The sequence below is a fragment of the Centrocercus urophasianus genome, unplaced genomic scaffold (assembly GCF_019232065.1).
Source record: "Centrocercus urophasianus isolate 14NV4802_14NV808 unplaced genomic scaffold, USGS_Curo_1.0 seq_15, whole genome shotgun sequence".
Taxonomy (NCBI): domain Eukaryota; kingdom Metazoa; phylum Chordata; class Aves; order Galliformes; family Phasianidae; genus Centrocercus; species Centrocercus urophasianus.
The window spans coordinates 25,599,645-25,625,204 of NW_024884697.1; the positions used below are offsets into that span (position 1 = coordinate 25,599,645).

Below are 25,560 nucleotides of genomic sequence, written 5' to 3' on the forward strand. Positions count from 1 at the left end.
TTGTACCTCAAAAATGCCCATTTTCTCCTGAATATATATGAACTGTTCTGAAAACCCTCCTGCTTCAGACCATGATGGCAGTTGCTGATAATAAAAAAGCTCTAAATGCTGGAGCGTAATCACAAGCCCTAACATAACCATTAGCGTTAGACAGAGGAAAACAGCTTTCATTTTGGAACAGATGACTGGAAGCTTGTGAAGTGGTAATACAGGACTGCTACACGAACTGCCAACACAGAGGAAAAAAAGAGGACGGGACTGCAAAACATGTCAGTTAACAGGACGCGAGCCGTCAGCCCATGCTGGCTGCGGGGCAGAACGCCCGACATGCCCGAACGCCCCACAAAAGCCCTGCAGCTCGGCGCCCGTCGCGCAGCACTAGGCGGGACGCCACCGCCATTACAGGGTGCGCGGCTCAGCTGCCTCCCGCCCCGGCGGGACCCGCGCCCTCCGCACGCAGCGCCCGGCGCCGCCGTGAGCCCACGTGACCGAGCCCGGCCGGGCAAGCGCGGCGAGGAGCCCCCAGCGGCTTGGCGGAGGCGCTCCGTTTCCCCCGCCGAGCGGAGCAGCGCCGCGAGAAGGTGAGCGGCGGGCGGGTGGGAGGCGGAGTGCAGCGACGTAAGCGCAGAGTCGGATTGACGGATGAACAGCGAGAAGGGGGGCGCGGGGACAAGAGGCCGACGGAGGAAGGGGCCGCCTCGGGCGGGCGGGCAGGCGCCACAGCCAGCGCAGCTCAGCCCAGCTCAGCCCGCCTTCCGCTGCGCGCCGCCCCTCTGCTCCGCCCCTCGGGCGGCCGTTGGGCGGTGCTGGGCTGTGGCGCCACGGTTGGGCGGCAGCAGGAAGGGAGGGGGAAGGGTGGTGGCCCCGCTAGTTGCGGGAAGTTTCTCCGTTGTCTTTTTCTCCTTAGCAGAAGTGGCAGAGCTAATGCTGCGAACTGTTGCTCACTGTGTACTCAGGTTTTCAGTGCTGATAAGTGGGAGCAGGAAGCTGTGGCTGTGTTGCGAAGTACACGTGTCAGCAGCGTTTGCTTGTGCTGCGGGTAATATGGAGGCTTGGCAATGACTTGCTGTTGGCTCCCCACGTCACTGTGCACCTGATAATAGCAGTTCTCTCTTGATTGAGCGGCTTTCCCGTTATCATATGTCCTGAACGTTTTGAGGGTAGTTACTATCTTGGATTTTACTCTCTACTGTGGCATCACTTAAAACTGTAGGCTTTTCCATGTTTGGTGTTTCAGTTAGTTCTGCTGTGTAGAGGCCACAGTCCTTCCTGTGTTTGGAGACTGAGTTCCTAGGCAGGTCTCCATGCTGTTCTTATCCTTTCTAAAGGAAATTAAGTACTTTGGAAGTCAGTGAAAAGTTTAGACAGAGAAACTGGAACAGAACACCAAGTAGGCTCTAACCTCATAATATTTTCTATTTAACCAATATTTGAATGGGATTTTTTTTTTCTTATATTGCTTTTCCACTGAACCAAAATTAATTGTGTAGGTTGAAATACTGAAAAAATGAAGCTGGTGATCTAGGAAAGCTGCTTCACCTGTGTCCAGATTACTTTCTTATGCCTCAGTTTGCTTTTCTATTTTTTTTTTTTTTTTCCTGGTTCAGCATGGAAAAATATAGCAGTGAATTGCTAACGGAAGATAAATGGAAGAAAATATATCGCAGGGATTTATATTATTTATATATATATATATATATACACACATACAGACATATGTATATATCTTTATATACATGTAATTTATATATATATAAATAAAATGATTTCTCTAAGAGACTTCAAATGATAACAAATCTATTTCCAATATGCAGTTTTGTAATTGAATGCACATGCATTTTGTAAAAATGTAACATAATAATGTTTTAATGACTACGACTGGGTGATTCCTATGAGTTACTCATTTCTTTTACTTTCACAATTACAGATTCTTCTGTGTAACTTTTATTTGGTTACCAAAAGAAAGCTGTTCTCTGAATTGAGGGAAAGAACAATGCACATTGTGTTACAGTGGGTAGTAACATGCTCCTTGAGAGCAGTATTGTGGTGGAGAGTGGTTTTAAGATTCAAATAGGTTTCACAGACACAGCTGACATTTGAATGTTCAGATAAGTTGATTGCTGTGCTGCAGATCCTGACTCTGGAATACCTACCTGGAACTTGTGCTATGCTTTTAGTTTAGTTTTAGTATGAACAATAATGTTCTACATTATTGTTGTTAAATAACAAATCTGTATTTCACATGATCATGAGTGCATGATTTTATGGTCTTTTTGGACCAATTAAATTTATTGCACTTCTAGTTAGTGGCCCAAACTTCTATTTTTCAATTAATTAATACTTTAACATTTTGAGAGTTTTTTTGGTCATCACAGAAAACTTCTGAAGAAGAAACAAAAATTTGGTCCTATGTGTTGGAATTCTCTCTGTTGCAAATACATTTATTTTAACATTTTGGAAGAGAGTCACTGAAATTCTAGTGCCAAGTTCACTTTCAAAATGTATATTTTAGTGTTCATGTTGTATTGTAAAGATTGGACATTCATTCATTCCTACGATGAACCTAAAACCAGGCGGTGTGGAATGGACATTCTTAGTTTTACAAAAAGAGCAGCAATCTCTTGTTTGTTTTTTAACTGAAATGTTTTAGTCTTTAAAGGTGAGAAATATGATTCTGTTTCATGTATCAAGGGGAAAAAAAAAACCAGCAACTGCTGTTGCCTGGAATGTACACTGCAAGTGGAGTGCATCCAGAGAAGGGCCACAAAAATGATCCACAGAATGAAACACTTCTTGTATGAGGACTGCCTGAGAGAGCTGGGGCTGTTCAGCCTGGAGAAAGGATGTGAGGTGATCTTGTAGCAGCCTTTCAATATCTAAAGGGGAGCTACAAGAAAGAAGAGGACAGACTCTTCAGCAAGATCTGTGGTGATGGAACAAGGGGAAATGGCTTCAGGCTCAGGAAGGAAAGATTTAGGTTAGATATAAGGAAAAAGTCTTTTTCAGTGAGGGTGGTGAGGCACTGGAACAGGTTACCTGGTGTTGTGGTTGATACCCCTTTGCTCATGACTTAGGAGGCGAAATTGAATCAGACTCTGGGCAACCTGATCTAGCTGCGATGTCCTTGCTCATTGCAGGGCAGTTGGACAAGATGGCCTCTGAAGTCCCTTCCAACTACAAGGGTTCTGTGTTTCTATGAAGTCTTGAAGTGCTGGAGAAACCAGATGCTGATTTGTATGAACAATATACTGCTCTGTCAAAGGGATTTAGTACTCTTTTAAACTGGTCTTTTCTTCAACTAGTATTTACAGACCTAGCTTCAAGGAGGAATGACCCAGTGGATAACCTTTCTCTGGCTTTGTGAAAGTTTATAGTGGAAATAAATGAATGTGCAAGTGTCGAAAGAAAGAACCTTTTTACTTTACTTTTCTGTGCCTAGGCTCCAGAAGGCTTTTTCTGTTTGTTTTTTAGTAAAATGAATAATTACATATTCCTCAAAATGATTGGTTTTAGTTGAGGTTTTTTTTTTTTTCCCTTCTGAGAGCTGAGAAATTTATGTGGCAGTTGAACTTGTCACAAATCCCAGACTCGGAATCAATATGGTGGTGAATGGTTGTTGCTGAGTGTACTGGGTACCCTTGTAGAAAGTCCCACAGTGACCTCTAATGTTCAAGGATAAAACCTAAGTTGATAAAATAACAAATTATTTTTCGAGGGCACAGTTTTATGTATTAGTTTGTACATTTAGTTTATTAACATCCCACAGGCAGGGTACGTATTTGGTCCATCAGACCTTAGTGCTCATGGAACTGGCTCTGAAGTACAAGTCTCCTTTGTTTTGAAGAAGTAGGCACAAAGCTGCCTTTTTGGGAGAACTGCTTATTTTTATAAAGTACACTGAAAATTGAAAATCCCTCTTAAATACTGAGATAGCTCTTGCTATTCTTCCTTTTGAAATTATTTATTCATGCCATATTAAATATTATTTATTGTTTTGTCCTTTTATACCCAATACGTACCTGCATGGTTTAAAGATTAGTAGCTTAGAAACTTGTGTTGTATATACACTCATTTGATTTTGCATTCATCTAGAATATACTTCTCCATCATGTACTAACCTTATTTGTTATTAATTCAGATGGAAAAATGTATGGAAGAGTTTCTTTTAAAGATATTCATGTTTTGAGTTGAATACTTTTATTCTTCTTTGTCTGCTTATTTGATGTTATATGAAAACTTTATTCGTTCTTGGTTAAAACTAAGAATCAGCTGTTTCATTCCCTGGAGTTAGATTCATGAAAATCACAATTAACTGGAGTAAAGTTTTGTGGTACTTGAAAGAATACAGAGATTTGAGTAGAGAAATGTGCACATGAATTTAAAATCAAAGGTACTGTGACTTGCTGTAAATATAATTTCTAAATTTAGTCTGTTTAGAGGCAACACCATTTGTGCAGTCTGCCTGAGACCAAAACATAGCAGTGTTGCAAAGGGACATAGCTGGTTGCAAAGGACTCTTCAATTTATGAAATTAACTTACTTTGCATGCATTGAATCTTTACACCAAAAGGCAACACAGAACATTCAATTCATAAGCCTTTTGTTGTTCACTTAAGCATGTTTCAGAACTGAAGTAATCTGGTACTTTTCTTTCTGTGTGAATGTGAATGATTTTTAGTTTGTTTGAAGAGACAGAAACATGAATAAAAGCAATTATTTTTCAGATTAGAGCAACTGGTACACTGCCAGTCACCTGTAAGATAGTGCTTAAAGATTTTGCATTACATCTGAAGTTTGGATTGTCTGAAAAGATCTCATTTATAAAAATTACGTATTTGTCTTTCGATTGCATTGTCAATAGAGAAGCAATGATATTGCTGTTCTTTTTCTTGGTTACATAAAACAAAATCCTGAATATCTTGTCAGAACTGAGAGATGGCTGATTACTTCCCATTCTGAACTGTTTGTTACTTAAATTGCTGAGGGAATTTTTATCTACAGTTATATTTTCTTTTGCTTTTGCTTTGCATTTCAGGAGTAAAATGTCTTTGTGGAAATACACAATTATTTGTGAAGGTAAAATTTATGTCTTTGATGTATGAAATTACTTTGTAAAAATAAGCTATTTACTTCCTTCCAAGTTTATGACTTGTGGTCTGAGTCTTTTTGTACGTTGGGTCGATCCTTGTGCTGGAATGTAGTATATAGGTCGCTCTGAAAGTAATGCCTCCTATTTCACAGAGTCACAGAATTGTAGGCTTTGGAAGGGACCGCTAGGGTTCATAAAGTCCAATCCCCTATTAAAGCAGGTTCCCTCTGGTAGGCTGACAGGAAGGCATTCTGGTGGGTTTTGACTATCTCCAGACAAGGAGACTCTACAACTCTCCTGGGCAGCTTGTGCCAGTGCTCTGTCACCCTCACAGTAAAGAAGTTCTTTCTTGTGTTCAGATGGAACTTCATGTGTCCCAGTTCTTGCCTGTTGGCCCTTGTCCTGTTGCTGCGTGCCACTGAGAAAAGCCTGGTCCCATCCATTTTACTCCCACACTTTAGATATTTATGAACAGTAATGAGATCCTTTCTCAGTCTTCTTCAGGCTGAAGAGTCACAGTTCTGTAAGCCTTCTCTTGTATAGGAGGTGCTCCAGGCCCCTCATCTTTGTGGCCTCTACTGGACTCTCTATTGAAGATCCCTGTGTTTTTTGAACTAGGAAGCCCAGATGTTGACCCAGTGCTCTAGATGTGGCTGCACCGTGGCAGAGTAGAGCGGGAGGGTTACCTTCCTTGACCTGCTGGCTACACAATTTGTAACATGCCCCAGGATACCATTGGCTTTCTTGACCACAGAGGCGCACTGCTGGCTCATGGCCAGCCTGTTGGCCGGCCACCAAGACCCCCAGGTCCTTCTCTCCAGAGTTCTTTTCCATCTGGTCAGCCTCTAACCTGTATGGGTATTCATGCATGCAGTTATTCCTTCACAGGTGCAGGACTCTGCACTTGCTCTTGTTGAATTTCATCAGGTTCCTTTCCTCCCAGTTCAACAGTCTGTCCAGATTTTGTTGAATGGCAGTGCAGCCTTCTGGTGTGTCAGCCACTCCTCCCAGCTTTGTTTCATAAACATACTTGCTGATGATGCACTCAGTCCCTTCATCCAGGTCATTGATTCATGTTTATTTCCTTGGAAACTGCAACAAATACAAGAACGCTATTTGATAGAGCAGATTCTCAGCTACAAAATACTTCTTCAACAGTCCCCTCCATTACCTGCATTTTCACCATCTATGAACAATAGCCTGGATGCTGCACTCCTAAAAATCTTTACTAGTGGGAGAGGTTCATTGTCACTGTCTCCCCTGCTGAAACACAGTACCCACTGCCTCACTGTGCTCACATGCACTGTTAGGCAAGCATCAATGAGTGTAACTAGATGCAGCATTTTCTGCATGGAGGAATTCATTTAGACACCATTACTTCATCTGCACTTCCATGTCAGACACCATTGTGACAGACTGCCCCTCTGCTGCCATCTGTCACATGGCAACAAAACGTAATGGAATATTGGTGTGAAGGCTTAACCTGTACTGCCATACCACCGTTTGCCTCTGATGTTATGGGTCAACATCATAGAACAGCTTTTTGTTTGAATGTGCTTTGTAAGCTGAGAGGACCTTCTGTTGATCTGGCTTTGTCTGATTCTGAAAGTTGAGTGTTATTATCTCCAAGATTACTAAGCCTGATCTTTACTGTTGTTTTTTAGTGTTGTGATATGCTGTAAAAGTTTCTTCGTGTTTCATAGTGATGGTAACTATTACGTGAAAAACCTTATTGCTTTAATTGAAATTAGAGAATAAGTAAAGGGATTGTTGTGGATTTGAGGCTAAGAAAAGTCTGTTACGTACTTGGAAGAGGTGAAACAGCTAGACTGGGACAAAGCGGCCAATCTAGGAAAAATAGGACAACGATGCATTTTAGAGCATACATGTATAGCTATTAAAGATGCTGATGAGGTTAGAATTTGCTACTTGAGGATATAAACAGAATGGTAACTAAAGCAGAGCAGTAGTGCTGCCTGAGGACATCTCTTGAGATCCTTCTCCTGGCACTATAAGCTGTGTGTTTGCCAGGCTGTTTAACTGAGCCTGTTCTCTTATTTCCAGTCCTGCCCTGACTTGTGCGTGCTGGGGCTGTTAATCTCTAGGCATGTAACCTGAAGATAAAGGAAACTTTCTTTGCAATTGAAAGAAAACAGCTGAAACCTTTTTTTGGCTCCAGATGGATTTTAATGTCAGCTTTCCCTGGGTCTTAAATGCCTGTGTGAAAAGTTGAACATCACCATCTCTTCCAGGCTTGTTCTTGGAAGCTCAGAGTTGGCTGGCAAGTTCAGTTGAATAATGTCAGTGTGATACAAGTCTTCAGATCCTCTGTCGGTACTTCATACTGCTTAAAGGCCTCAAACAAAGATTTAAGTGCTTTTCTGTCCTATCTCTGTATTGTGTTTGGTGTCAGTCTGCAGTTAGGAGCTCACCTCCTCAGTTCAGTGGATATTTGAGTTTAGTTTCCTTTGTAGCCCTGGGGAAGAACCTTTTAGGTGCCAGGTTTCTGCTAGGCAGGAAGGTAACTGGAATTGAACTACTCTAAACATCTTTTTCTTCTGGCTTGTAGATTTCGCTATTGTTAAAGTTCTGTTTTGGATACTGAACTATAATTATCATCTACGTCTGATGCTTATCACCTGATCATACCTGCTTGTATGCTTAGCACATTTTTTCTGTGGCTAACACTGTACCAAATAGGAATGCTTAACGACCAAATAGTCATCATTTTTCTAAGTTGTTGCATTTCCCACCTTGTAATAGAGCAATATTCTTTAATAACTGTCATGTCTGTGCCAAAGGAACAAAGGGAGATAATTTAAATGGTGAAGAAATACTGTGATGGAAACCTTCGTGTAGGGTATGAATATATTAATAGAATATAAATTTCACTTGTGTGGTGGAATAATACCGGGATTAGTTTCCTTTTAGTAAAGGATAAATGATAACTCCTTCTGGAACTGGACAGTATTTTTAAATGAAAACTTTAGATGGGCTAATGTATTTTGATTCTTCTGTAACAGTCATCAGTATTTTGCTTGTGTACATCAGCCTGTACTTGGATAAGCGTATATGAATTAAATTAGTCTGCTATAAGGTCTTTATACTTGCCCCCTTACAAAATTATTGTAATGTAAAAGTTGGTGAAATGTGTGACAAGTGAGAAATGGGGTCAGGTTGCTGGCACTATCGTTCTGGCCTTGTTTCATGAAAGACTTCAGAAAAGGCATGTGTGAAAAAGGTCAGGCAAATTCTGATACTGAGCAGCATTCATTACCATGGTTAGACTAGATGCAGCCTTGTCATCAAATTGTACCACTCTTGCTTAAAACAAAAGCTCGTGTTTCTTGCTCAGTTTTATGTTTCATAAGATAGAGAGAAACGAGGTCACATCTTGGTATTTTGTTAATGAAGATTGCCTTGTTTTCAAGGCATTTATATGCCTGGATATATGATATTATTGGATTATAGAAGCAAACATGGCAAGGCTGACAGGAGAGTTGGTTATTTCAGTGAAACATTAAGTTACAACAGTATGTGTAGTATAGTTACTAGTTTCTTACCTAGATTAAATAGGACATTTCAAGCTAACAGTCTTGTCTGGGTAATTTTGCATACTGGTTGTAATTCCCTTCTTCCTGTTCCTCACACGCCTTCCTGTGGAAACACATCAGGGGCCAATTTCTTTCGTTTGTGGGTGACTGCTTATGCCTTGTTTTGCAGCTATTTTTCCTATCATACTTCCATAGGTAATTTTTAAGTACTTAGATTTGCAAATATATTGTAACCTGGGGCTTTCTGAATATTACTTGATGAGTTTCTGCAGGCTGTTTGATAAACATTGTCTTCTAATGTGCAGGCAAGTGTAAGAAAAATAAATATTTTATACATAGAGAGCTATCTAAATAGCATCTCTGCTCCATATGTTGTAGTACTCACTAGAGGCTCATTATAATCCCTGGACCTTTTGTGCAGCAAATACTTCAGTATAGATAATGCTGTGCTCCATCTGCCTTAATCTCTGGGCTGCACAATATGAAATTCTTAATGCTTTGACCTGCTGTATGCTGGCATTTTTGATCTTGGATTTTTTTTTGTCCATGTTGCAATTTCAAACAAGTTTTCAAGGTTGCTGCATTGGAGTTTGTCAGCTCTACTGAATAATACTTTCTTGTTTGTTGTCTTTTATTCCTAAAATAACTGTAATTTATAAATGATGTCAACTGTATTCATCTCTAAATTTATTTCTGTGTTTTGTTTTGCTTGTTTTTCTCACATCATTTCTTGAGTGCTGGGATTTGTTTTATTCAAGGTGTCGCTCACTGGGCAGAGATAAGGAAATATGTGTTGATGAACTATTTAGAGTCCTTCATTAATTTTCTTAGAAAAGAATCCTTTGCTTGCTCTGTTGACATACATTTAAATTTTTTAAGTCTTCCATGCTGGAGAGTTCATTGAGTACTGTTAGACATCAGTATTTCACAGACATACCTCTTACCCTTGTGATAAGAACTTTTTATTGTATGGACAGATTTATTTATTTTTAAGTAGTTTTCAAGCTATTAAAATGTGTGTGTTTATGTTTATGATCTTTCGACAGGAAGGGCTTTTGGAGTAGGATAATCTACAGGACTGCTCCATTTGTGTCGGGAAGATCTGTGCTCTCCTGTGGGAAGTCAGGAGACTTCTAGAATGTTGTGCGTGAGTGGAAATGAAGGGTTTATCTATGTGTGCACAGAACATGAAATAGGCAGTTTGATCAGTTGTGTCGTAGAGAGGAAGGAAAATAAAGGGCAAGTAGAGAATCCCTTCCCTACAATAGCTCTTGGATATCAGGAAAAACTTTTTTACAAAAAGGGTGGTTAAGCACTGGAATAGGCTCCTCAGGGAAGTGGTTGAGTCACCATCCCTGGATGTGTTTAAAAACTGTTTGGATGTGGTGCTCAGGGACATGATTTAGTGGAGAGTTCACAGAATCACACAGAATTGTAGGGGTTGGAAGGGACCTCCAGAGATCATCAAGTCCAACCCCCCTGCCAAAGCAGGTTCCCTACAGCAGGTCGCACAGGTAGGCATCCAGGCAGGTCTTGAACATCTCCAGAGAAGGAGACTCCACCACCTCCCTGGGCAGCCTGTTCCAGTGCTCCGTCACCTCACTGTAAAGAAGTTCTTGTGCACATTTGTGCGGAACTTCCTATGCTGCAGTTTCCGGCTGTTTCCCCTTGTCCTGTCTCCACTCACCACTGAAAAGAGTCCAGCCTCACCACTATGGCCCCCACACCTCACATATTTATAAACCTAGATTAGATGCCCTCTCAGTCGTCTTTTCTCAAGGCTGAACAGACCCAGTTCACTCAGCCTTTCTTCATAGGAGAGATGCTCCAGGCCCTTCACCATCTTTGTGGCCCTCCGCTGGACTCTTTCCAAGAGATCCCTGTCTTTTTTGCACTGGGGAGCCCAGAACTGGATGCAGTACTCCAGATGAGGCCTCACCAGGGCAGAATAGATCTACCCCTTGACCTGCTGGCCACGCTCTTTTTAATGCACCCCAGAATGCCATTGGCCTTTTTGGCCACGAGGGCACACTGCTGGCTCATGGCCAACCTGTCGTCCACCAGGGTTGTTAGAGTTAGGGTAGTATGGTTAGATTGTGGTTGTACTTGATGATCTTTGAAGTCCTTTCCAAGCTGAGCAATTCTATGATTCTTCTTGGCTTTGAAAATCAATTGCTCGTACAGTTGCTGTTGGTGTTTTGCTGCACCTTGTAAATATTATAAAGGTCCTGAAATCTCAGCTTTGTCCACAGCTGCTTAATACCTCTCCAGTTTCCAAGTGATGTAGTGGGAATGCTGTGTTTTATCTTGCTGTTTTAAATCTGGCTGCTGGATTCTTTGTCACTATAAGTTTCTAGTTCCAAGAACATGTGTTAGCTTTCCCATGGATTCTCTGACAAATTGTTTTTCTTCAGGTGCTAGATTTTCCTATAGATGGTAGCTTGGGTCTTTTGCAAGAAGTTTATAACAAGATCTTTGAATAGATTTAGTAGAAGAAATGGGGTTAACATTCATATTTTAATGAAAAATAGGCTGGACTGTGAGGAATTTAACAAGTAGGCAAATGTATCCATTTCTTAAAGTTCTCAAAAAGTTTCTCAGGCCAGTTGTATCTGATAGATCTATCATATTATGTCTTTCACCTCAAGGAGGAACTGTTCATAGAAAGTTGTGGAAATGCTTGTGGGGATGGCCAAAGTACAGTGTTTTGTGGCTGCTGTTGCTGCAAGAGTGGATGAGGTTTGTGAGGCCAGACCTCATGCCCCTGGAGTAAATTCCATCCAGAAAACTGGCTGACAGCAAAAAGAAGACTATGAGAGTGCCTTATAATGGGATTCGGGCAATACAGAACAGCAGGTAACAGAGAAGGAGAATTGCCTCACTCCTTCCAACAACCACTGACAGCTCAAGAGGAAGGAGTAGAGTCACTATCTAGAGAGATGGTGCTCTTTTGGCAGCATCTCTTAATGAGGGTGAAAATGTGTGGATCCTGGCTCCACTCCTTCAGGTCACTCAGGTATGTTAAGTGCATTTGAGCTCCATGGGTTAGCCAAACCTTCTCACCTGGTGCCTAGCCATTGGTTCAGGCTGTGACCTGGCAATTACACTGCAACTAGAAATGCAAAGTTCTAGCGAAAAAGAAAGCTGAAAGAAGCTCTAGCAAAAGAAAGAGCTGGAAGAAGCTCTAGAAAAAAGAGGGAGCTGAACACAGTCCTACAGTAGAAATGGGCTGAAAGAGGCCCTGTCCTGCTGAATGTATCGGAAGATTGAGAGAAGTCTTACTGTCCCCAGCTGATTGCCCTTCTCTGGAGAAAGCAGGGATTGAAAATGGGAATGCTGTCTGCTATGAGGTGCTGCTTGCTCTAAAGAATCCTATTTGGAAGGAATTTGTACAACAAATGTGCTGTAGTGGGTGCTATTGGACCTCAGCAACTCGAAGCAAAGCTTGCAGACTCTGGGCCTATGGCTCGTTCACAAACGCAAGAGAAGGAGGATAAAATTTTCAGCCTTGGTGCTCATCAGTGTGTGGAAGCAGGAGCTGCGAATGCTTGTGTTTGGACATGCACTAATTCCAGCTGTTGCCACTGTTGCAGTGTATTTTTTGAACCTTTCAGCTGCTGTAGCTGTTGTTCAGTGCTCCAGAAAATTCTAAGGTAGGCCTAACACCATTGAAAGTGTATTTGAAAGGTGTGCTATATCTGTATTCTAAATTAGAAAACGGTATTTGCTATAAAATGATGTGCATTCATTGTGCAGTAGATTAGCAGTGTAGGAAGCTTTCTCATTTTCAAATAATCTCAGATTTGGTTGTAGAATCCAACTCAACTGGCTGAATATCTTCTGGTGTTTAAGAATGTAATGTGGGTATTTACAACTGTATGTCTTAACCTGCACCTGCCTGGTTTTCTGAATTGTAGTTCTGACTATGTAATTTAGTGATTTAAAAAAAAAAAGAAAAAAAAAAAAAATCCCTACAAAATAACACACACACACACACACAAAAAAAAAAACCCAAAAAAACCCAAAAAAAACCAACCAACCAAAAACAACAAAAAAAGGGGAGTGCAGGTATGACCCTTCAGGAAGGAGTAGCTAAAGCGTGCTTTGTTCTTAATTTTCTAAATCGATAGACAGTGATAATGTGGGGCCGAGGCTACGCTTGTGCCTTAACAGGAACAGGTCCTAGATGGATACCAGCAGAATGGGTCTGGCCATCCATCTCATCATCTGCTGTAACATGATCACAGCACTTTCATCAGTGGTTTGGATTCTCACCAACAAGATGGGACAAAACACACTTCACTTGTGGACTGCATCACCAAGGAGTCATAAGAATTGGAATCGTTGGGATTGGTTGAAATGGACTATTGTCTGTACTCTATAAAGAACCCATTGTTTATTCAGTGTGTTAATTTTAGTTCAGCTAGTTTTAGGAATGTTTCTGAACCTGCTGCTTTTTTTATTAATAGAGAAGGGGGAGATGTGGAACAAAGAAAGTCGTTATCTGCTAATGAGTAAAAAAGCTCAGCAGTAACTTGAGCCAGATGTAAACACACACAAGGCACCTGGATCCTACATCTGACCAGTTGTTGTGTGAGTATAAAAGGTTGTAAGCACCTACAATAAAGGTCCTTTGTTCTGCATCAGCAAGGGAGTCTGCACCTCACTTGCCGCACGTGTAAGGGAGCTCAGAGCTCTTTTGCCACAGTTCAGCTTCTGTTAGCAAAAGTTATAGGTGATTGTGAAATACTTCCAGCTTTTTTTTTTTTTTTTTTTTTTTTTTTTTTAAAAAAAAAAAAAAAAAGAACTTCAAATGTTGTGAAGGTGAATGTCAGTAATAATACTAAGGGTGTTCCAGTCTTTTAGAAGACAGATCTTGTCATTGCAAAGCTATTAGTGTCTATAAAGAATTCAAGTGAGGAATATGCTGATGCGTTATTTTGTACAACTGGCTTTCCAAAGTGTAATGCTTTGTAGAGTTAAGTAGCCATATCTGTGGCAGAAATACTGCTTTCAGTAGTATTTCACCAGAATAATTTGAGGTTTGTACCTTGCATACAAATAATGAATTACCTCCGTATTTCTGAAAGTGCAGCAGAGAAAAAATGATTATATTGTGAAATTCTTAATGTTCTGTTAAGATGATTGAACCAAATTATGTATATTTCTGTTTTTTTTTTTTTTTTTTGTTGCCCTTGAATTTAAACATAGTGAAGGACTCAGAAGTTCAGGGCACAGTCTGTTTTCTTCTATTACTGTCTCTCAGATTTATGATGTGATAGAGGGAGCAGGGGCTCTGCAAACTGATCTTTTACAGTCTATACCAGGTATTCATTAGAGAGAAACAAAGGTTTAAATTGGATTTGCCAATAGGTGAAGAACTGTATTTCTTACGATACAGCACTGAGGAATCTTGTCTTTCTGATAAAATAAGTTTATTAAATTGAACTTTCAGAGCTGCTGAAGCACGTTTCTGTGCCTTATCGTTCAGGCATTGCCTACCCGCATGGCTTTCATACCCCAACACTGGTGTCTGTCACAGCCTTGTCTTGTATGGAGGGGTTAATTAATTAAAATATCACATCAATTAGTAAAATCTTAGAAACAGCCCAATTCATTTCCAATTTGACCACTTCGTAAATTGCTCAGGGGAGCTCATCTTTGTACTGATCATTTCCTTTAAAAGTCCTCCCAGGTCATCACCAACCCACGTGAAGGGTATCTTGGAGGGTCTGCTGCAGTCTGAGCCAAAAATGCTCAGTAACTGTCAGGGGATGAATGCAATTGCAATAAAGAAAAGTAGGCTTGTACCTTTCCAGCACTGCCTCAGTACTCACCTTGCTTGATCAAGCAACTTTTTTATTTCAGTGTACTTTGGAGCTGTTTTTTCAAGAATGTTCTTTGGTTCAGGGCTAAGTAAAACCAATAGCATAATGCATGGCGACGTGAATAGTAAGGTGTCGTTATGTCATAGCTATGTAGTCTATCACTATACTTTTAACTTCTTTATGTAGTAGAAAATAAGGTGTCATTATGTTACTGTGTATCCCTGTAAAATGTGTGACAATTTGAATTGATATTAAATGTTTGCAGTTACCATCAATGTATAAATGATACATGACTTGTGTGTATGGAACGTTTTAATAAAGAAATGCCCTTGTGTTGGAAACTCTCAGCTTTTCCTTTACATAATGCAGTCAATCTTTGTGGTTCATGAATGTGTAATTACCAGTGTATGGAGAGAAAATTTACAGAAATTTGCACTCCAATTGACTGTTTTGTGATTGTTTCCATATAGCTAATATTTTTTTCAGAAATGCATAGTTAAATTTCTTGTGATTCTGTCAGTTTGCTTCTTGCTTAGCTGAACTGCTATCATTGAGTCATTTTTATCGAGCACTTCTGCTAGCAGAGGGTCACAAGAAATGGTCAAATTATATAAAAAGAAAATGTTGAGTATCAAATTTGCTTCTGTATGGTTGACTTTCGTTTTTGAATTTTTTTTTAATGTAGATTGCTGTTCTTGTTCATTCTCATGTACACGTTCATTTTCTCACTGTGGATACTGGGAGACCTGAAGAGTTAATAACTTAACTCCTCCTCACTCCATGAATACAGACAACACTTACTTAAATATTGTTTTATAATAACTTTTTTCCGCCCTTAATCTTTTTCAGATTATGGCACAGGCTCAAGGTTTTGGGAGAAGATACCTTAAAGCCTTCTTCAAAGGTTTCTTTGTTGCTGTTCCTGTAACTGTGACCTTCCTGGATAGAGTTGCCTGTGTAGCCAGAGTGGAAGGAGCATCAATGCAGGTATTGTTGGAAATGTCTCCTGTCTGGAAATTATAAACTCACTGTCCACTGATAGTAGATTTCTTTGCATCTTGCTTTCTCAATTGGTGTCAAACAACTGTAATTATAGTAGAGAATTGCTTAGCTTCTTCTTTGTTACACAAACACTTTTATAATGTGAAAACATTTTGAGAATAAAACTTCCCAAAATTCAGTGTCAGTAAAAGCAAAATAAATAGATAGTGGTAAAGAAAACATTTTTAATATCTTCCTAGTCATATAGAAATCAAGATTTCTTTTTTTGAGCATTACTCTTTGTCTCGATGAACTACCTTGATAACTCATAAAGAGGCTTTATTTCTTTTTAGTTAATGTTAATTACATAATATTACAACTAGTAGAAACTAAGGATTTATTTAGCAGATGCTAAGCCTTTTTTTTTCTGATTTTCTGGATAAGCTCAAAACCTTAAAGACAGATTTGATAACAATTCAGAACAGTTGCTGAAGTTTGAAATGTGTAGCATTCACTCAGAGAGAACTTGGTCTAGGGCTTGGGGTTGCTCATGTGTTTAATATCTTAGAAAAGCATGGAGTGGGCATAGAATCTTTTGTAGTAGTCTGTAGTCTGATGTTCAGCTTCTGTCAAGAAACCCCAGGTAGTCTCAAGGCCAAAGTAAAATCATCATAGTCCAGTAATTCTACAGTCTAAGAACAGAACTAAGGTGTAACATACATTATGCTTTCCCTTTTCGTAAGTATTACCTGTTTATCATTGATGACCAATCAAGAGTAGGAGAATCTCAGAAGATATTACAGAAGCAGAGCCAGAAATTTGCCCCGGAAAGGAGAAGAGGAATAGGAAACCAGGAAAAACAGTTTCATATTCTTTTTTCAATTGCCTTTCTTTGTTTTTTTCTGTCTCTGACATAAGAATGGACAGAAAATAAAATATTATTGGGTTGGTTTTAACTCAATAGCTCTAAAGATTTTTTTCAAGATTTCTCTAGTCCAAAAGTTTATTGACTGACTCTGGTTGAGATCTCAGTTTTATGTTTCCTTTGAAGCCAAAGTTTTAAATGCTAGAGGGTCATCTGGTATTGCTCTGGAGTGTTGTTTCTATACTCACATGGAAGAGCATGTGGTTAACTGTTCTTTATCCATAAGAGATGTGAAAAACATTGTAGTTATTTGCTTATCCAACTTAAAAAAGGATAAACAGTCTTCCTGATGGCTGAGGAAAGTAGTATGTATTCAGAGGGTGATTAAAATCTAAGCTCTTCCTTCGATATATCTTGACTAAACATTTCCTCTTTTGAAGTATGGTTAATGTAGAATATTACTAATTTTAATGAATTTTCAGTGTCTGAAGAATTCTCTCTCATTTTATTCTGGACTGCAGCACTGAAGTAGAAGTTTATTTTAATCTAACATGCTTCTTTGTGCATGGATGTTTTCCATTTAAAAAAAAAAAAAAAAAAAAAGCACCCATCCTAGTGCTTTTAATAAAATGCTAATTTCCTTGCCAAGATTTATTAGACACTTAAGTAAGTCTGACAGGATATAATTATAAGGAACATAACCCTCTTTTGCAGAATTGCTTGAAGGAGTACGTCATCACTTTGAAATTCTATCTATTTACTGTGTTCCCTGAAGAGTGATCTATATTGAATGCGCCTGAAAGCTATGAGTGTGAGGGAGAGTGAAGCCCAGTCAGCATGTAGTCGTATATCCATCACATGCATTCTTCTAATGATATTGTATTGTCTCATTGTGAAGATATTGTGGTATGATTTCCAATAATTTGATTTGTAATAGTCCTCTCGAATGTCTAGCTGACTTTGTGTGCTTACCATTGTGGCTCCTGCTGAGTCTGAAATTAAAAGCTGTGATAAGAAGCAAGGAATAAATCGCTCTTTCCCTTTCTTTCACTCTGTCCCCTTTCTGAAGCAGCCATATTGCTGCTTCATAGTTCCTGAAGGTGGTGGTACTTCTTGACACCTTGGCAAGCATTCTGCGTAAAGGTTCTATTGGAAGTATATATGTTTTATGATTTATTCCCAAACACTTAAGGTGGACTAGACATTTCATTTTCTCAAGCTGATCTGTCGTTCTGGAGTGCTTTTAGCCACCTGACATAATTCTATCACTAGAGTGGACTTAACTGTATATGAGTATTAATTCTAATGTATAGGGAAAAACAGTGATTGAAACTTGTAATTTCAACGTTTTTCATTGCTTTATTGCCTGTTATTTTCTTTCCAAAACTGCTGGTTTTCTTTTAATTCTCACTTGAGATGTTTTCGGTTGCTTAGAATTTTGCAGCTTGTTGTGCTCATCTAGCTCTTTCTTAATAGTGGGTTTCAAGTGAATTGCAGCACTGAATTTAAGTGACACAAATAACTGTATTATGATTTGTTAATTTGATGTTGTGGATATTTTGGGACGACTTTTTGTAATTCTGGATGTGCAGTTAAAGATTTTTGTCATTATATGAACATCCTTCCTTGATCTCCATTTATGCCTTCTTGTCCTATGTTGCATTGATTCTCTGATTATTACAAGCTCTTCCTATATAACGATATGGAAAAAGGAAACTCTTATTGATGTATGAATCCCCAAATTTATTAAATGAAATGGGCTGTTTTCAAGTGAGATGAAAAATGGTGGCGTATGTGCAACTTTATATATATATATATATATACATATATATATGTTGTGTCACAAAAATTCCAATACTAAGAATTACAGCAAGTAGCCTGACCAGTGATCTCTGACAAAGTACGCTTGTTTCAGGAGCAAATTCTCTTGAATATTCTATTCTTCCATTATGCATAATAGCAGCTGTAATTATTCTGTTGCAGTTTCTCCTAACTTTATTATTAGGATTACTGTACCTCTAAGCCTGTGAGCTTATGTGAATATTTTTTCTATTCCCTAGGCTAAAAGCAAGTAAGTTGTGACCTTGTAATCCCTAGTAGCATAACAACTATCAAGTTAATCATTATTTATTGTAAAAGGGCATGCTTTTACCCTGTTACTTACAGAACCTTGTGTCTATGAGGCTTCACTGTATGGCTGGGGATCTTGATTTGCATGCTTTTAGCATTAGATTAGCTGGTAATTGGGAAGAGTGAATGTTTTGTGACTTCTGCGCCGTAGTTCTAAGTTAAGACCTATGTGTCTCATTTGTTGCGTGCTCTTACACCAAGAACTTGGGTAAACATGTTATAATGCTCTGAGCTATGGAAAAGAAGAAGCCCCTCTGTTATTTTATTTCTTATAAAAGTAAAGAGCCCTGGTGAGCCTGTTGATTACTTCTTCAGAAGTTATATTTTTGTTTTGCTAGACCTTAGTTAATAAGTATTAGAGAATGATACCTCTCACGCTTCGTATTTACATTAGAGAGAAATACTGGAGAGTGTAAATAAAAAGTGAAAGTTGTCTCTTAGTTTTCCTTTCATACCTTCATCTACCAAAGTAGTGTTTCTGTATTTTTATGGTTTCATTTTGAATAGGTCAGTATTGCTTTGTAGGAAAGAAAATGAATTACTCTGCATTGTCATATTTCTCTCAAACATAGTTCTAATAAGTAAGGGATGGGATATCCACTCTGTAAGTCAAAACCATGAGCAACATATTGTTTAAAATAGGAAGCAATATGATGTTATATTTAGAGTGGTTTGAATTAAAAGGATGATGCGATGCACATTTGAACTGCAAAATGTTTCCTTTGTTTAAATACAGAGAACAGTACGAGTCAATTGGCATACCACTGCTAGGGCAATACTGTAATGCTGTATTCCTCTGTAGGATGCAGTTGATATAACTACTTGAAAGGATTTATAAACACTCATGTGAATCTTTGCTATCTATCAGCTGTTGAAAACGTTATATTTTGGAGCAAGTTGTTTAAAATTTCCATTTCCTTTCACATTCTTTCTCAGCCCTTTAAGGTAAATACTGTGTGTACCAAGGAATTTATTTTAAGGGAATATACCACATGTATAATTCCCACTTCGTCAGATTAGACTCTTTGCCAAACTTTTGATACCATTAGTAACTTATAGACCATGTGTGCCTTCCGTTGGTGAAGTATGATTGTGAATTGTTGTGAATTTGTATGCAAAGGTGCTATTATTTCATGAAAGGTGCTATAAAAGTGGAAAGCAATTTTGGAAAGTCATGATTGTAGTAATAATAACCCAGTATCTGTTTGTGGTTATCATTTGCCTTTCTCTTGCAATGGATAGACTCAACTAAATATAATAATGGAGAATGTTGATGTCCTTACAGCTTAGATTTGTAGTATTTTTCTGTGGATGTGGATATGATCTGCTCTGATCCTCAGACTTAATTCAACTAGAAACTTGCCCTGCAGTCCACAGGTGAAGGTGTAACTAATCTTCTTTATGGTTTAGCTGAAGATATTCTATCATTTCCCTTCCACTGCTGGCAAATTTGTGCTTTTGATCCTCATGATACATAGTGTTTGTGTCTATTACAGGCACATTTACTTTTTTGTTACATATTAAAATCCATTTTTCCCATATCCCATTTGAAATACGTCTTTATCAACCTATCTGGCTAGCAAAAAAAAAAAAAGAAAAAAAAAAAAAAAAGAAAAAGGAAAATAGAAAATAGAAAGCAGAAACTGTTGGTAGAAAGAGAAATCAGCACTTTTGAATAGCTTAAAAATTAATTAAAAAATGCTAAGTATCCATCTTGGTTTGGAAGCACAGTTTTATTCAACACTGTGTAATTAAATATGTTGACATAAGTTAATTTCAGTTCTGTACCCTGGTTGGTTTGCTCATTGAAAATACGGTCAATCTGGGAATCTCAGAAGTCAGTGCCTGGTGGCAAAGGTAGAGGAACATTTTATACTGCAAGGTGAACATTGAAAACCTCATTTTCAAAAAATGCAGTTTTGGCAAACGTTGTTTTCCTGTCAGTGAATGAGAGGATGTGTAGTTGCAGTATTCTTATCAGATTTGGTGGTACACGGGATTGTAATGTACCTTATTAAATATTTCATCTAATTGTGGAGTCTAATTTAGAGATCATCGTCTGGCCAGTGTGTACCATGATTCTATTTGAAATGTCTGAAAAATCTGATTGAGATATATGTTGCCAACAAAACTAGTCTGGATATCTATGCTTTCTGTCTAGTAGTAGGAACACTTGAAATAATCCCTTCAGAATTGATGAAGACAGTATGGCTACTTCCTTTCTCTACAGTTTTTGATGAGTTAACTCAGAACCAGAGTTAAGCAAATACAATGATGTTATACTGCAGCACACAAAATATTTTTTTAATGGTTCTGATTATCTTCTAATACTCTGTGCTAATTACTAACTACTTATTCAGTTGGTTTTTGTTCAGTAGTTGTACTTCTTTATATGTTTGTGTGGAAGTTCATGCTTCTCTCGATTCTGTTGTGGAAGGCCCACATTTACTAATAGTGTCAGTGTATGCTGTAGGTATTTTTTGTTTCCTTTGCAAAGAGCACGGAGATTAATGTTGCTACAACTACGTATTTCATTTTTTGGTGCATTTTGCTAGTCTGAGCATTAATATGCCTACAGAAAGTTTCTATTTCTTGGGAGTTTGTGTTCTTAGTTTTCCTTTGTTTGTAATCTTTTAAATCATAGACAGTGAAGGCAAACACTACTTTTCATGAAGTGTGTCATAAATACACGTCCTGTGTCATTTAATTTGCATGCAGCAATACATTGAAAGATGTGGACTACTGTTTGCCATAAGATTATGACATTCAATATAGCATTTAGTAAAGAAATGTATTTACTATAATAAAACACATTCTTGATCCTTTTAAAGTAATTGGGCATATTTTTACTAATTTTTATAGCGTCAGGATTTAACCCTTTGATAGAATGCAAATTAGATGTAGAGTTCATACAGGCATTGCTGACCTAAAGCTGTTCTTTTCCTCCTTCTAAGCCTTCCTTGAATCCTGGGGGAAGACAAGCATCTGATGTAGTGCTCTTGAACCATTGGAGCATTCGAAATTATGATGTGCAACGTGGGGACATTGTGTCATTGGTGTAAGTAATCCTGCATACATTTCAATACATTTTCATATGAATATTGAACAATTTGTATTTAATATTTTATCTCTGACATACCGTAGGTATATGTATGAGCAAGGAACCCATCCTTCTTGAGTAACATGTTGTTATTCCTATAATGATTTTGCGAAAGTCAGGAGATGGTCAAAGAATGCATTACTTAAAATAATTTTTTGCTCAAAAGGAGTGCAGTTTAAAATACTGTGTGATACAGGTGATCTGAATGCAGAAACTGCTAAGAAAAAAGAACTGTCATGCTAGGGAAAAAAATCGAGAAAAGATATGGCTAAATGGAATATATTTTTTAGGTTGTTTGGCAGTGTGGTCATACTTGTGAGAAAAATAGTGTTTTCTTACCAATTAACGTTAAGTATTTTTTTTTTTTCTTTTTTTTTTTCCCCCTGGAGAAATCTTGCTACTGAACCAAATTTTAAAAAAAAGGTCATGATAATTTAACCTTCTTCATAAAGGACAAATGTAGCAAAAAAAATCCAAACAAAAACAAAATTGTAAGGGGGAGGTCTGTGTATCAAGCCAAAAGGTGGCAGTGTTTCACTGTTGAAAATATGCAAGGCTAACAGGACAGAAAGTCCATTTCAGCCTTAATGTGAGATAGAATTGGAGTGTTTGTCAAAGTGTGAATAACTAACACAGTTGTATAATATTTGTAGTGCATACTTGAATCATTTAAGCTTAAAGTTTTGAATTTTGTAATGCACACTATGTAGTGTACAGCAAAATGATTGCCTTTGAAAGCTATATTATCTGACTTCCTTTTTGTTAGATATCTATTCTAATTGTCTATTTTTTTTTTTCTTCTACCTCTTCACTGTACTGGTAATTCATGCAATAGTTTTTCTGTTAATTCTTAAAGCAAGAGCTCATGTAGTGAGTTCTTTTTATTTTTAAGAAACCTTAATGTTTATTTTATATTCTTTCTTATTGCATGGCATGTAAGATTCTCTTAAATAATCTAGCTACAAATTAAAAACAAACAAATTCTTACTTTCAGCACCTACTGCAAAGGAACTCCAGTTTGAAGTCAGTGACTGCTTGTAAAATTTGATTTGTATATTTGTGTGCTCCCCTGCCCAAATCATGCTCTAGTAACTTTTTAATACAGTGGATATACCTGGTTAATAATTAATTGACTGAACAGAGATAATTTTGTTGTTTGATCAGAAAACAGAATGAAGAGTTTCATGCTTGTGCTTCTTGAAGGTTTGTGGTACCATCCAGACCAACTGCATTGATTGCTTTCTCTGTGTTCAGACACAATGAGCATTATTTTAGATACTGTGTTGGTTTTTCTTTTCTCCTTTTTCAATGTTTTGAAAGGCTCGCCTGCTGTTGGTGGAGCTCATGTACACCCATGTGGAAGAAGTTGCATTGTTATTTGTGTGTTGTACTTAAGTTTGTCTTAATAATTTATGAAGTATCTTGAATAATTGAACTATGGAATTCATAAAACACTTTAAGAACAATACAAAAGAAGTTAAATAATGCAAAAATTACTATATTGAATATTTTTTCTGAAAGGGTACTTTATATCTCAATAACAACTTTTAGAATACTTAATATAGGTTTGTTAGACAGCTTTGGTCTGCTAGTTGATTTTAAAACTTATTGTAATTTACAGGTTTGCACTGTGTTTCAAAGACTTCTTCCAGTGCCTAAAAGGGGGCCTACAGGGAAGCTGGAGAAGGACTCTTTATCAGAAATTGTAATGGCAGGACAAAGGGTAACAGCTTTAAACTTAAAAAGGGAAAGTTCAGATTACATATAAGGAAGAAGTTCTTTCCTCACACGGTGGTGAGGCACTGGCACAGGTTTCCCAGAGAAGCTGTGGATGCCTTCTGCCTGGAGGTGTTCAAGGTCATACGGGCAGCCTGATAAGTTGGGTGGCAGCCCTGCCCATGGCAGGGGGGTTGGAAGTGGATGATCCTTAAGGTCTCTGTCAAGTTATTCTGTGATTCTTTGTCTTTGGAGGATGAAGTATCTGGATGTGTTTGTTTACCCACGTTTGAATTCTATAAGGCTTTTATTAACAAGTTTTAAATATATTAAGCTAAAACATTAAATATGTTAATATTTTCACCCATTTTATTTGGATTGTTTACTTGTGATTTCAGAAGCACTGTGCTGAACAGGTACGCTGTGAATGCTCAAGAGTTTTACTTAGTGATTCTCATACAGTGGATTTGGCAGATCTTGGCAAGACAGGAAGAGGGAAGTCAAATTTTACAGTGATATGATGCTGCTTTTTTTGCTCCTGTCAGAAATTCGGATGAGAAGGTGGTGGTGTGATGGAAATAAGCAGATGGATGTGTAAACCTACTTGACTGCTTGTAATTTATCATGTCTTTTCTTTGAAAGATGTTGTGGTAGGATGGTCTTTTACAGGACAAGAGCTGAGGTTGAATTTCCATGCTGACGGCTTGACCAGGTCTATCTAAGTTGTTCTTCATACTGTCAGGAATAATGTGTCATTTTGAGTGGATGCTATTTTTATAGCAGAATATTTTTAAAACAGACTGTTGAGATCCCAACCCAGTGAAGTCCAGTGTGAGTAGGTGGCCAAACCTTTGCAAAGAGATGAGTTAATCTTGGTGGCTTCGGATTACCCAAGGAAGAGCGTCAGTCAGTCTGTGATTATGGTTGTAATACTGATTGGAAATCCAAAAGTATTTCCTCCATTGTCTAATCAAGATAAACATCTGTATTTCAGATATTTGCTGATGTGAATTACAAGTGAGCATTCTGTCCCCAAGTATCTTATACCTACCTTCGGAGTTAAATTATGACTACATCTTTATGGAAATGTATCATGTATCAAAGTCATATCCCTGACTTTGCATCTCAGCTGACGTGATGTAGCTGTAACTGTGCTTCACAACCATAGGTGTGCAATGACATTGTGTGCATGCATGTGCATGTAGCTGGTTTTAGATACAATGGTTAGAATGGCATTTAGTCCTTAAAAGTATAAAATCAGAGTCAGATAAAACCAATGGACAGAACAAGTTGGTTGAAAAGGATGATTTATGTACTTGCAGTTTAATATTTTATAAATGTCTGTATCCCATCCCAACTTTTTAGAAGCTGTTCTATGTTAACATTTTTAGCTTGAATCATGCTTGTTGATACTGGAAGTAAGAGAACTCAGTGTTACGTAATTTTGAATTCAGAATTTTAAACTGATTCAAAACTGAGGAAAATGAGTGTCATCATCTTTAATTTAATCACTTGCTTTAATGCTTAACGTTAGTATGTTACCGAGAGTTAATAGTGTGTTATTTTCTTTGTTTTGACAATTTGTTTACTTGCCTTCAGATCTTGATTGGAGAAGGTCACATGGCACATGGGTTTGTCTTTAAAAGTTAAATTAATGCATATCTTTGCCAGGCAGACCTTGATCTTTCAGTAGCTTTTGTGGTGAAATAAGCTTTTTTTTTTTTTTTTTGTAGCAGCTATGCTGAGGTAGATCCCAACAGATATGTTGAACTTGATCAGATATAGCAGAGTGAGTTACAGGTTTGCAGATGTCTTAGTCCTGAAAATGAGTGCCAATTGGATTGTAGTTGTATCAGTCTGCATCACAATGTGGGCTGCTCAGGTAGGTCCTGAGCACGTGTGCTGAACTATAGTTCTAATGCTTATGGCGATCATATTCTTTTATTGTATATTAATGGATGTTTTTGCCAACTAACCTACAGACAGTTTGATTTCTCCAGTTTACAAAGGCAGATGTTGAAAAAAGATGCAGCCATAGAAGGATTTGTAGCTCTGCAATTCTTTTTACTTGTTGCTACTGAAAACCTTGTATCTTGAGTGTAAAATCATCTTCTTTTTATTCCAAAATTCCCAGGTTAATGTAGAAAGAAGTTCTTGCAACATGTAGAAGACTGCAAAATTAGTGCTGCATATTAAAAAAAAAATTAAAAAAAAAAAAAAAAAGATTAAGTAAGCAGTAAGCTTTTGAAATAGACACAACAATATTAACTCACAGATTTAAAATGTTTTTTTCTTTT

General features: G+C 38.0%; 1 protein-coding gene across 4 annotated transcripts in view; it reads left to right on the forward strand.

Annotated features, from left to right (window-relative positions):
• Nucleotides 1-504: 504 nt before the first annotated feature.
• Nucleotides 505-25,560, forward strand: part of IMMP2L (inner mitochondrial membrane peptidase subunit 2) — a 446,040-nt gene continuing 420,984 nt past the window's right edge. For all 4 annotated transcript variants that reach the window (XM_042815417.1, XM_042815419.1, XM_042815421.1 and 1 more), the window contains exons 1-3: nucleotides 505-581; nucleotides 15,321-15,458; nucleotides 21,402-21,505. In XM_042815417.1, coding sequence (XP_042671351.1) covers nucleotides 15,324-15,458; nucleotides 21,402-21,505 — 239 coding nt within the window. In that variant the 5' untranslated portion in view covers nucleotides 505-581; nucleotides 15,321-15,323. The remainder of the gene's footprint in view (nucleotides 582-15,320; nucleotides 15,459-21,401; nucleotides 21,506-25,560) is intronic.